Source organism: Arachis ipaensis, chromosome B03 (genome assembly GCF_000816755.2).
Source record: "Arachis ipaensis cultivar K30076 chromosome B03, Araip1.1, whole genome shotgun sequence".
In the NCBI taxonomy this organism is placed as follows: Eukaryota; Viridiplantae; Streptophyta; class Magnoliopsida; order Fabales; family Fabaceae; genus Arachis; species Arachis ipaensis.
Window position 1 is genome coordinate 92,942,259 of NC_029787.2, and position 13,233 is coordinate 92,955,491.

The window sequence follows — 13,233 nt, forward strand, 5'->3', positions numbered from 1 at the left end:
TAGGCCGATATACTTTATTTTGGTTTCCTGAAACTCGCAAACTCACGATATACTTTATTTTTGATTGATCTCTTTTCTTACTTAGCCGGTATATGTATGTATCATTATTAGTATTAGATACCTAATTTATCAAAAGTATATAGTAAAACTAATTTTTATACAGAGATACTAAACTATGGACTACATCTAGATCTGTGCTAATAATTATACAAGAAAAAGAACCATATCTCATATGTCAAAAAATGTGTATAGTCATCCCACTCTAAGAAGGAAAAAAAATAAAACACAAAGAAGGCTATTGCAGTATATTACAGCTTGCTACAAGTGCAAATTATTGTTATTGGGGCAATAAGGGGGACACAACGCAAACTCGGCTCGTTGGGACGGACACAAGTTCACGTGCAACATCCTTGAATTCAAGAACTCCTCCATTATTATTGCATTTTGATAGCAATCGAAACGCTTCTTCCTTTGTCATCTTTACCTTCACTCTTATCCCTTGATTCCCTTCTCCCTTTTCCCTCCTCCATTCATTATCTTCACTAATGCACTTTTCTTCTCCCAAAATGGTAGGTTCTGCATCCGCAAACCGCACAGTTTTCTTCACCATTGTCTTCTTCTTTGGCGGTTGCTGCTTCTTATTCGTTAACTCATCTCTGTACACAGCTTCTGTCACTTTCAGTGGCTCTACTTTTGCTAATTTCTTAGGTGATATTCTCCTTTTAAGACAACCAAACACCTTCCTCATCATCTTTTTATTACTAGTGATCAGTTTCAACAGGGAATCAGGAAGGTGGAACTGGAAACTGTGAATTAATAAAGGAGTAGTGCTCAGTGGTGCAAGTCGATGAGATAATGGGAAACCAAAAAGTGGAAGAGGGAATTTATAGTGAGTAGAAGCGTGAAGTGTACATTGGGGCACTTCAAATATAACAATAAAAAATGAAACAGTTAATTTACGTGGAAATTTATGTTAGCCAATGGGAGACCAGGGTTTCAACTGAAGAGAAAAGAAAGTCGTATCTACGAATCTATTAGTCAGTAGTAATCTTTCAAGTGATTGGATGTTAATTTACATTTGTCCTTTTATATTAGAAACTGGAAATGTTTTCTCCTCTTTTTTCCAAAAAGACTCTATGATCCTCGTTGAAAGGGTCAATACACTTTCCGAGTGGTTTTACTGGTCACTTGAAGTTGGCCAGTTCAAGAATTGAAATTTCTCCATTAGAGACAAAATAAACATCCCTGCCTTAGTCGATTTATTTCCAAGGTTGCGAGAACTGGACCGGTCAATGAACCGGTGAGGTGACTGGTTCACTGGTTTAGTGGTTTGACTGGAGTTTAATCGGTTTAATTAAATATTAAATAAAATTATTAAAAATTTAATATATAATTTTATATATTTAAATTCATGAATTTTTAAGTAAAAAAATTTTAATAGAATTTAAGATATAAAAAAAATTGAAGATGAAAAGTTCATTGATAATATTCAGATTGAGTTAAATTTATTGATAACTTTAAAACAAGTAACTGATGCAGAATTTCCACTCAAGCTGCAAAAAATTAAAGATCTTGCAGGCAACATTGTCAAGCCAAGGCTAATTATTCAACATCAATTCTCTTATACAATTCAATTATCCCTTTTTGGGCTGCCAATATACAATTCAATTGAATAACACATTGATGAAATTTCTTATTGTGCAACAAGCCTCTTATAACTAACCAAACCCTAACTAGATTCAACAAATTCAATGCTTTTCAACAACAAAAACTCATAATACAGAGTTACAGACAACTCAACCTCCAAATCCAGAAACAGAAAAACTAAGTGAAACAATTCAAATTAAATTCAGACTCACATTAAGGAACAACCCAACTCAGAACACAATCCCAATTCAGAATCTAGTACAAAAAATCAACTCAGAAGCCAGAATCTTAGAAATCAAAACTAAAGAAGCAGCAGCTTACTGGAGACACGGCGAGGGAGGAATGACGGTGGTGACAGTGAGCTCAGAAGAGGATCATCAGTTTCTTTTTTTTTATTTTAATTAAAGTTTCAAAACCAGATCAATTTCAGTACTACACCATTCAAACAAAACAAATCAAATTCAAAACAACACAATTTACACAAAAATGTATACATATATACACAAAACTGAATCAGAGGAAACAAATCTAGAGAGAAAAATAAACTGTTCATAATATATGTAATTTGTTCATGCAGCTTGACAGTCACAGAAATCAACTGATTCAGGTAAAATAAAAATTTCAAACTATTTCCATTCAGAAGCAACAAAAATATTCATGAAGCAGCAAACCGAAGCAGCAAACAGAACAGGCAGCATAGAAAATCAAAAACAAAAATCAAGATCAGAACATGTTCAGAAGCAACAAACAGATTGAAAGGGTAATAAAAGTGTTCGAGACTCAACACGACTTGAAAAACTGAACCTGAAGCATATTTAACTGGATTCATATGTTTTTTTTTTAAAACTCAGATGCCCTGTTATTTATTTTTTTTTTCAAACAGAACAGGCGGGCTCGGCCGGTGGTGGTCGCGGCTGCTGTGGTTGAAAAATTAATAGTAAAATATAAAAAAATTATTAACAAAAATTTTGGTAAAATTATAATTTAATAATTAAAAATTATTGAAGGGTAGGTATCTTAGAAAAAAATAATTTAATTATTAATTTTTTTAAAAGTATTTTAATAAAAATATAATTTAATCAATAAAAAAATAATTTATTAAAAGGATATTTTGGTAAGTAAAATTTAATGATAAAAAATAAAATTTTTGCTAATGGATATTTTTTCAAAAAATAATTTATTTTTTTTAAAATGGATAAAGTTAATATTAGTTAACACAAAAAATTTAAAATTGATTAAAGATGAGGTTTTTTAAAAGTTAAAAGGGAGGATAATGTACATTTATAAAATAAAGAGGAGGGGAGTGTCATTTTAATATCTCGTAGGGAAGGAGAGTAAAATTTTCTCTAATTAATATAAATAAACATAATGCCCACATGCAACTTCAGTTTGTTTGAACGTAATATTATTTAAATTTGCAAGTGCTTCGGAAGAAAGAAGCAAGAATTTGCACCATCTTGTATACATTTAGGGGTGGCAAAATTTTCGGAGGTGTGGGGATTGCTGTGGAACCGTCTTGAATGGAGATTTAACTGTGAAAAATTTTTTTTGCGGAGATGTGGACGGAAAAATTTTTCTCGAGGCAGGCGTGGGGACTCGAGCGGAAATCTCCACCCCGTTTCCGATAATTTCCGAAATTCATAAATTTACTTAAGTGTCTTTACAGACTTGCTACGTATACAAGTCTTTTTGACATATAAAGTTCATACAAGTTGGTTCAAACTCCAAAAAAACAACTCTCAGATTATGTGTAAACATGCGCTTTTCTAACTCTTGAATAGCGTGAAAACCATTATGACAAATGGTTCTTCTCCTTCAATCAAAATCGTAACACACAAAATTTAAATAAAGATCAAAATCTCTCAAAAATTTCTTAAAATCGTTGCGAAAAGTGAAAAAAATTTCGAAATTGAATTCGAAAAGAATTATAAAAAAATGAAATAAAAAGATGATCAAGAAGAAGAAGTAGCAGAAGATGATCAAGAATGAGAACACGAGCTTCTTGGTCGTTCATCTCTGTATTCCTTGAACTGAGTTGATCTTAAAGAAAATCTGTATAAAGTATTGACAAATAAAGGCAACAAGAATAACATCAAATATTTAGTTCATGAGTCACGATTCAATTAATAAATGCTTTCCACCGGTATTCAACAACTATTGTAATTTAATTTCCCAGTTAAAAAGACGTGTAAGGAAGAAAACACTAATATTCAATGGCAATCGTCTCTGATAAAATATGAAGTTTGTGTGCATAATATATGATTATATTCCACACTACTGGATGAATGACATAAAAATTGAAATTGAAAAACTTCTCTTGGGAGGAAAAAAAGGCATTGTTGATTTATGAAAAAAGTTTTTATCACTTTCACATAGAAGGAACTGAAGCAAGGAAACCAACCAATTTTCTTGAGAACAATTAAGTAGCTCGTGACTTAGAGGTGCACGGTGGAACAGAAATTAGGAATTTCGCGCACTATGGAGGAGGAAGCAAGGGTTTCACGCACTGTGGAGAAGAGGCAAAAGGTTGACACCAGGGAGAGAAGGATGGATGGCAGTTGCGCAACTCCACAACCATACAGAGGCGCAGGGTGGAGCAGAGATTAGGAATTTTTCACACAATGGAACAGGGAGTAGGGGTTTCTATAGCTGTGAGGGGAATTATTGGTTATTTGATAAAAAAAGAGATTGAACAAGTGGATTACTATAAAGGTCCTTATTAGCGGCACACATGAATGTCAATCGCTGGTACGTACTTCTGAAATTTGTGGCAATTAGATAAACGACTGACAATTTTTGGTCGCTAAGCTCCGTTTGTGCTGTAGTGTGTGTTTCTTCTTCTTTTTTATTTGATTTTTTTGTTTTTATTCTTATTAAGAGAGTAAAATAAGAAGAAATTTGAGAAGGTAAAACAAGAAGAAAAAGATGAATAAAAAAAGAAGAAGAAGAAGATGGTGATAATGATGAAAAAAGAATAAGAAGCAGCAGAAGATAAGGAGGAGGAAGAGGAAGAGTTTTGAATTATGCAGAACTTATTATCAGTACAAAAACACTGAAAATTCTTAAACAATACACATAAATATCTTAGTTTGACACCGAAATTTGCTGCAAATACACAAAAATATTTTCTTTAATGCTGTATTTTTTTTCTTATTTCTTTCTTTCTTTTAGTTGAATGAATGTAGGTTCATACTCTTCCAAGTAATTTTGTAGCATGATGTGTTTCTTCTTCTTTGTTTGATTATTTTGTTTTAATTTTTGTTAAGAAAGTAAAACAAAAAGAAACTTGAGAAGCTAAAACAAGAAGGAAAAGATGAATTTCTTCTTCTTCTTTGTTTGATTTTTTTGTTTTAATTTTTGTTAAGAAAGTAAAACAAAAAGAAACTTGAGAAGCTAAAACAAGAAGGAAAAGATGAATAAGAAAAAAAAAAAGAAGAAGAAGCTGGTGATGATGATGAAAAAAAAAAGAAGCAGCAGAAGATGAGGAAGAGGGAGAATAATAGTTTTAAATTATGCAGAACTTATCAGTACACATACACCGAAGATTCTTAACAATATACATAAATATCTTAGTTTTACATCAAAATTTGCTACAAATATACAAAAATATTTTCTTTAATGGAGAACTCCTACATTACATTCAATTCAAACCATCAACGATGAACAACAATTTTCACAAACAAAAACAATATTATTTACCTACATAATCATAAACTACTAATGAAAACATTAACTAGAATCAAACCACACCTCAGCCACTTAATTGGATTCAAAATAATAATCCACTTCGCTCTGGTTCAATTGACAATCTGAATTTGAATCATTCATTATCTTTAACAACGAGATAATTGTTCAAAACTGATTTCAGAGTTTGACTTCAAAAACATAAAGAACGAAAAAAATCGCAAAAAATGAAGAAAGAGAACGCATAGAGCGAACAAAGAAAAATGCAGAGAACAAACAAAGAGAAATGCAGAGAACGTAGAGATGGAAGAAAACATAGATTGAAAATGCTGAGAAAATTCGAAAATGAAAAAACGAAATCCTTTCGAAAAAGCTAGATATTTATATATTCGCGTGTTGATTGAAAAGTTGGTTAAATAGTAGCACGTGGGGTGAATTAGGTTAAAGAGACTTGTACGGACTTCTATCAGAAAATGACTTGTATGTGGAGAATATTTGTTGTCTTTAATAATTTATTTCTCATATATGTTTTTTATTCATTTCACATGTCATATATATATAGAGAGAGAGAATTATCAAATTCTCATTTGCATAACACTTCTTCAATTCAGAGATCCATAATGTCGTCCATACTCCATCCAACCTCTTTGCAGTCACCCGCTCGCCACTCTCCCTTCTCACCGCATCGTCACCTCTCACCATGCCATCACCCTCACTGCGTCGTTCTCTTTATCCGCACCGTTCTTTCTCCTTTTCAAGGGTGGGGTTCGTTCTCCTTTCCGTAATTCTGCCGTCGTGTCCATTCTCCTTTTCGCTGTCACGTCTCCTACCTCGTTCACTGTTCTGTGCTCTGGTTCGCTGTAGCGTCTCCCTACTACGTCATTTCGAAAGAAGTCACCATCTTATCATTTAAACTTTTTGTATAAAGTCTTACTTTTATATAGGATGGATACTTGTAGTTTTATTCCTATAATAATTAATGATTAGTCAAAACTATTGAAGAGATGGAAAATAGGATTTCACAAAAAATGAAGTCCTATAAAAAATTAAGATAGAGAGTAATATTCTCTCATGACGGAAAATAAAAACAGAGATAAAAAGCAAATCTAAAAATAGAGACGAGAAGCAGAGAGACATTTCTCACTCCCGTTTTATCCTGATGTCATCCCTATATATATTTACAAAAGTGGAAGCATATAGGTTCTAGAGAGGGATATGCATGTGGTTTGTACGGTAGTGTGTTAGTCAAATGAATCAAAGCGCGTGTTGAAACTTGGAAATTAAAACGCAATATCAATATTACTAGCGTGAGTTAACTTGTGTATTTTACTAAAAAGAATTTGCTACTTTTCATTTTTTCGTCGCTTTAGGTTGATGGAGATTAAATTACGGAACCATTGAAAGTGATGCGAGGAATGGGTCGTATAGAAATTATGTTAATTATTAACGTGGTTTGATTACAAACTAGTGTGTGTAGGAGACCAGGTCAATTAGGGTAGAACAAGTGATACAAGTCTAGAGGGCCAATAGCCAACTAATTTAAAAATTAACCAACAAGCAAAAAGAAATGAACATATTAAAAAAATCCAAAACTAAAAACAACAAAAATACTCAAAACTCAAATAAATAGAATATTTAAAGTTAAATAAATAAAACTAATTCAAAGTATAGAATTTAGAATTTAAAATTAGATTAGAATAAGACTAGATGATCTGTTAGGAAACTTAGATCTAACATGGCCAATAGAAAAAAAATTTAGGTCAAAACTCATGAAAAAGTCTGTTTATCTTAAGATGCTAGAATCAAGTTCATTAAAAAGCTTGTAAAGTCAATTATGTTACAAGTGAATTTTAAATTCTAAATCTTTAAATTAAAGATAACAGGTTCATTAACAAATTTTAGGTCGGATTTTTAAATAGACTAAGTTTAAGTATTTAAAGAGTCTTTAATAGACCACAGATCAGAATAAAGCTGAATATATATATAGCTACAATACATATTTAACCTTTTAACGATAAAATCTGGCCTGATTATCCATCATGTTTCATTTCTGTTTAGAGGATTTAGAATTTTAAATTTTTAACTTTGTATAACGTACTATTATCTAATGTTATGTTTTTGGTGTTATACTATTATGTAATCTAATCAGTTTTTTGTCTGTGGTACGAATTATAATATTTAGTAGGATGGGGATGGCATTTGAGGGGATGAACCGGGGCAAGAAGAAAGGGGGAATGACGAGGAAGCCAGTGACAATCAGCACACTGATGTGGATGAGCAATTGATAGAAAATAGAAAGACCTGGGAGCTGGCACACGAGTCAGGAGCAATTTTATGCAACGAAGTAGATGACATTATGGCAATTCTTCAAGCACAGAACGAAGAAATAGCTCGTAAAAGGAAAGTGGCAAAGCAGAAAGCGAAAATGAGACGATGCAGACCCAAACATACAAAACAGGTGTGTCAAACAACTTTAAAATTATCTTCAATTCATGGAATATTAGGGGGTTAAGGCGAGATGGGAAGTTGAGAATGGTGAAGGATCTAAAGAATAAACATAGGATACATATGTTAGGTTTGACTGAAACTAAAAGGCAGATAGTGACGAGATTTGACATTGCAAGAGTATGGGGACAAGATAGTCCAGGTTGGGAATATGTAGGTTCTGATGATATGTCTGGTGGACTATTGTTAATTTGGGATGAGGCGGTGTTTAAACTGAATAATTGCTATAAGGTAGAGAGGTGGTTGTGTGTTGAAGGAGAGATTTTAAAAAATAGTTTCAACTGTGTGTTTGTTTTGGTCTATGATGCACATGATAGAGATGAGGAGATTAAGGTGTGGGAGGAGTTGAGTTATATAGTGGGGTTATGTCAAGTTCTCTGCTGTTTTATGGGAGACTTTAATGAAATAGTAGATGTAGAGGAAAGGAGAGGTACCACTGGGTTAACACGATCTACGGAAGATTTTAAGTTTTGGATACAGGACATGAACTTAGTGGATTTGCCACTCACTGACCGGAAGTTTACATGGTTTTGAGGGCATTCTTGCAGTCGCATAGATAGAGTTCTGGTTAGTTTGGAGTGGCTAGAAGAGTTCCCAGAGACACATCTGTGAGGTGGACCAAGGGGTTTGTCAGACTATTGCCCTTTAATAGTGGAGGGTAAGAAGCTGAGAGGAGGTCCGAGGCCGTTCCGGATCCTTAATTCGTGGTTTACGCATGAGGGTTTTCTCAGGATGGTTAAAGAGGAATGGAGAGGATTGGGGGAACTACAGTTCACAGATAAATTGAAGGCTCTGACAAGACCGTTGGGAAGATGGCATAAGGCAAATTTTGGTAAAATGGACAAGAAGATTATAAAGTTTGAGGAAGAGATCAAGAGGATTGATGATATGGTTAGCAATGGAGTATATGATGGAACACTGGAGGCTAGAAGAAAGGCGCTGGTTAAGTGCTGTGAGCGATGGTATGTGAGAAAAGAAGTACATTCGAAGCAAATGTCGCGGTCTCAGCACGTGAATGATATGGACAGAAATACAAGATACTTCCACAATATAGCTTCAGCAAGAAGGCGGAATAATAGAATTGATACTCTGGTCATCAATGGCAGGCTGGTTAGGAATCAGGATAGAATAAAGATTGCTATCAGAGAGTTTTACAAGGATTTATATCATCAGGAAGACTCTCCTATTATGGGATTCAAAGATGGTCTGGTGGTTCAAATAGGCGAGGAAGATGCTATGGCTCTAGAAGTGCTGCCGTCGGCTGAGGAGATCAGAGAGGCTGTATGGGACTGTGAGTCATCCAAGGCACCAGGGTGTGACGGATACAACATGAACTTCATCAAGAGATGTTGGAATGACGTTGGATCTGAGTTCATGGCTGCAGTGATGGGGTTTTTCCAGACAACCAGGCTACCGGCAGATGCTAATATCACTTGGGTGGCGCTGACACCTAAATTCATAGGTGCGAAGGAGATTAAAGACTTGCGACCTATTAGTATGGTGGGGTGTGTCTAAGGTTATTTTGAAGGTGCTAGTTAGGAGGATGAGATCAGTGATGCCAGCATTAGTAGGAGAGACCCAGAGTGCATTTGTACAGGGACGAAAAATCCATGACGGGGCACTTATTGCGTGTGAAACAGTTAACTGGCTTAAACTAAGGAAAAAAGAGGCTGCACTAATCAAGCTTGATTTCCAAAAAGCATATGACAGGGTCAAGTGGAGCTTTGTGAACATCATGCTGCAGAAGATGGGATTTGGACATAAATGGAGTGTGTAGCTACTACGTCTATGTCGGTGTTGATAAACGGCTCGCCGTCTAAGCCTTTCAACATGGAAAGAGGTTTGAGGCAAGGTGACCCACTATCTCCGTTCTTGTTTGTACTGGTTGTGGCTGTGCTGCATCGAATGATTGGAGAGGCAGTGAGGAATGGACGTATATCTCCTTTGCTGGTTAGTAGAGATACTGTAGTGTTGTCACACCTTCAGTTTCCTAATGACACTATCCTCTTTTGCCCACCAGAAGAGGAGACTATTAAGAATTACAAGAGGCTTCTGCAATGCTTCGAGTTGATGTCAGGCCTGAGTATCAATTTTGATAAGTCCAATTTGATTCCAATTAATTGCGAGGAGCAGTGGGTCGAGCATATGTGTAACCTGCTGAGTTGTAAGGGGGATGCCCTTCCAGTTAAATACCTTGGAATCTTTCTAGGAGCTAATCCGAGGTTGGTGAAGACATGGAAGCCTATAATAGACAAGGTGGAGGAGAAACTCAGGTTGTGAAAAGCTAAGGTGCTAAACAAAGTTGGGAAGTTGGTTCTTATCAAATCAGTGTTGAACAGTTTGCCAGTATACTATTTGAGCTTGTTCAAGATGCCGAAAGCTGTTGCTGAGAAATTGATCTCGCTGCAGAGGAGATTCCTATGGAGTTCGGAAGAGGGTAGGACTGGTATGGCATTAGTAAGATGGGAAGTGGTGCAGGCACCAAAGAAACTAGGTGGGCTGGGAGTCAGGGATGCTATGGTTCGTAACATAGCGCTGTTGTTTAAGTGGTAGTGGCAATTTGCAAAGGAAGAGTGCCCACTATGGAAAAAGGTGGTATGTTCCTGTAATAATCTAAACCCCAATGAGCTACTGTCAACTCAAGAGCTGCCTACTAGAGGAGGACCATGGAAGGACATTTGCCAGTTACAAATCATGAACCAGCATTTGAAGGATAAGATGGTTGCAGGCATGTCCATGGAGGTTGGTGATGGGCGTTTGACTCGATTTTGGGAGGATGTATGGTTGCTCGGTGGATCTCTGAAGGATCGCTTCCCAAGGTTTTTCTCTGTTTCAAACCAATGTGGATCTGTTATACGGGAGTGCAGGTTTTGGGATGGGTTTGAGTGGATTTGGAACTTCCAATGGAGGCGAGAGCTCTTCCAATGGGAGTTGGAACTCCTGAGTGATTTGCATGGGGCTTTGAGACCTGTGAAATTAGTACATAACAGAGAGAACAGAGTGGTGTGGAAATATGATAGGCGAGGTGTTTTTACAACTAACTCATTTGTGCAGGTGATGCAGGAGGAACTAACCCCAGAGGAGGTAGGAAAGGGCTGGTTCCACCTAGAGTTGAGCTGTTTGTCTGATTTGTTCTGATAGAAAGAGTGAATACAAAGGACAGGCTAACCCGGTTTGGAATCATCAGTCAGAAAGATATTATTTGTGTTCTTTATAATAATGATGTGGAACATGTACATCACTTGTTTCTAGGATGTGTATTTGCTTGGCAGGTGTGGAGTGCTTGAATTTCAGCCTTTGGCCAACGATGGTCTTATCCGGGATCGATGAAAGAGCATTTCTTAGTTGGACAGAAGAACTGAGAAGGATGGAGGAGCGTAATCACCGGTTAAGGAGCTTTTGTGCGAGCGTTTGGAACCTATAGTTGGAAAGGAATAGGAGGATTTTCCAACACACAAGCAAATGAGTTGAAGAAATTATCAACATTTCTTCGAATAGTGTTAATGAGTGGAACGGTAGGGATCCCTTTAGTTGTTGATGACTATGCCGGAGATGACATGAGACCGTTTTCGTGTTGTTGTGGTTCTAGTTAAGTTAGTTCTTTTAGTTTGTGTGGTTCTGGTTGCTCCACTTCTATTGTATTGAGCTGTTTGCTTTCAAAAAAAATATTTAGTAGAATATTCATGAATACGGATAATTTAACAGTTTAATTACTCTGTTGGTCCCTATAGTTTCGCAAAATTTTCAATTAGATCCCTATACTTTTTTTCTTTTAATTGGGTCCCTGCACCAATTTTTTTTTTTCAATTAGATCCCTACCATAACAAAACCGTTTGATTTAACGGAATATTCCATTCCTAAATTGAATATTCCCTCAATTTTTTCTAAATTCATAAATTGTGTCTCCCTTTTTATTTTGAGAAAGACAAAATTAACCTTTTATTCTTCTTCCACCTTTTCGTCTCCCTCTTCTTCTCCAGCCTCTCTCTCTCTCTCACCTTCATTCTCACCATTTTCGTTCTATCAGAAAAGAAACCAAAACAACCAGCTCCTTCTCTACCCTTCCCCCTTCTTCTCCTTCAAGCTAGTAGTGCTTGCTCTTGCCATTTTTTTCTGCTGAACACGGTGAATGTTGAGGATCTGCCACTTTTCTCAAATTGAATGAGGTTTATAATTCACAAGGCCTCAATTTCTCTTTTTGATTATGTCATTTTGTTTATCTTCACGGTGAAGAAGCTCGTCTTTTTCAGTTTCTATGTGGAGTTTGGATTTTTTTTATTTTGTGTTGGTGGCTCATTTTTGTTTGCAGATGCATGTTCAGAGAGGATTTGCCGGATTATAGCAGAGTTTGATTTTGGAATTCTCAAGTGAATTAGATTTCCTTAGTTTCATTGATATATTCTAGCGCTCGTGAAGATTTTTCCCTTCTTAAGGTAGGGAATTGAGCCGGAGTTTTCTTCTCTTCCTTTTTTTTCCCCTTCTCTTCGCGAGGCGGCGAAGGGTGACATGGCTGCTGCCATCGTTGTTGGAAGATGTTATCGACAAGCTGCTTCCTTCGTGTCCGTTGTCGTTGTTTGCCATCTCAGATTCGGCCTCCGATCTGCTTCATTTTGCTTTTACCTTTTCTTCTGCTTCATTTTACTTTTGCTTCATTCTACTTCAACTTCATTTTGTTTTTGCTTCATTATACTTCTGTTTTTACTTTTGTTTTTGAATTGGTTTTACTTCTACTCAATGATTATGTTAAACAAAATTGATTGTGTTAAAAAATTCTGATTATGAGTTCTGATTATATATGTGTTTTGTTTGTAATTAAATGATTATGTCATGACAAAAATTCTATTTTTGATCATGCTAAAAATTAATTATGGCAAAAATTTTAGTTTTGAATTTGTGTCGTATGACCATTTCTGCCATAAAAGAAGGGAGCTTGTTGGTAGAAGAAGGGTGGAGACAGAAAAAGAGGGCGAGAAGATGATGGAGGTGAGGGTGAAAGAAAGAAGAGAATGGGTGAGGGTAAATTAGTAAATTTATATTTTATAAACATTTTTTTAACTTTTACCGTTAATAAGGACTTAATTAAAAAATTTAATATGGTATAGGGACCCAATTAAAAGAAAAAAAGTATAAAGATCTAATTGAAAATTTTACGAAATTATAGCACCAATAAAATAATTAAACTTAATTTAACTAACGGATAATTCAACTAATCGATCAAAATTGACCTAATCAGATTTAATTAGTTCTATACTCCTAAGATAATTAGTTCTAATAGGATATGACTCAATTAAATCCATTTCTTAATTAGTTTAATTATATTGTTTTTTGGCAGAATCCAACATAACCTGACTTTTTTTTAATTAGTTTTATATTACATTAAAATAATAAAGTTCGCTA

The 13,233-nt window shown here is 35.3% G+C and overlaps 3 protein-coding genes and 2 long non-coding RNA genes across 5 annotated transcripts in view; 3 read left to right on the top strand and 2 right to left on the bottom strand.

Moving 5' to 3' along the window:
• The window catches only part of LOC107634544, a 17,939-nt gene extending 15,864 nt beyond the window's left edge, over positions 1-2,075 (bottom strand). Inside the window, exons 1-2 of the long non-coding RNA XR_001618969.2 lie at positions 1,969-2,075; positions 990-1,000 (exon numbers count right to left, since the gene is read on the bottom strand). This is a non-coding gene — a long non-coding RNA (uncharacterized LOC107634544). The remainder of the gene's footprint in view (positions 1-989; positions 1,001-1,968) is intronic.
• On the bottom strand, positions 114-1,016 carry LOC107634543. Its single transcript, XM_016337990.2, has one exon. The coding sequence runs from the start codon at positions 749-751 to the stop codon at positions 338-340; it is 414 nt and encodes a 137-aa protein (XP_016193476.1). The 5' UTR covers positions 752-1,016; the 3' UTR covers positions 114-337.
• On the top strand, positions 7,765-8,370 carry LOC107633388. Its single transcript, XM_016337024.1, has one exon. It carries the CDS (start codon positions 7,765-7,767, stop codon positions 8,368-8,370), a length of 606 nt encoding a protein of 201 aa, XP_016192510.1.
• On the top strand, positions 8,569-9,351 carry LOC107633390. The gene has a single exon (XM_016337025.1). It carries the CDS (start codon positions 8,569-8,571, stop codon positions 9,349-9,351), a length of 783 nt encoding a protein of 260 aa, XP_016192511.1.
• Positions 11,913-12,265, top strand: LOC110269749. Its single transcript, XR_002358513.1, has 2 exons — positions 11,913-12,002; positions 12,146-12,265. It is a non-coding gene; the product is annotated as an uncharacterized LOC110269749 (long non-coding RNA).

What these genes read in the sequence shown, in the direction of transcription:
- LOC107634543 (XM_016337990.2), bottom strand. Translation starts at nt 751, where the DNA reads ATGATGAGGAAGGTGTTTGGTTGTCTTAAAAGGAGAATATCACCTAAG.
- LOC107633388 (XM_016337024.1), top strand. Translation starts at nt 7,765, where the DNA reads ATGCAGACCCAAACATACAAAACAGGTGTGTCAAACAACTTTAAAATT.
- LOC107633390 (XM_016337025.1), top strand. Translation starts at nt 8,569, where the DNA reads ATGGTTAAAGAGGAATGGAGAGGATTGGGGGAACTACAGTTCACAGAT.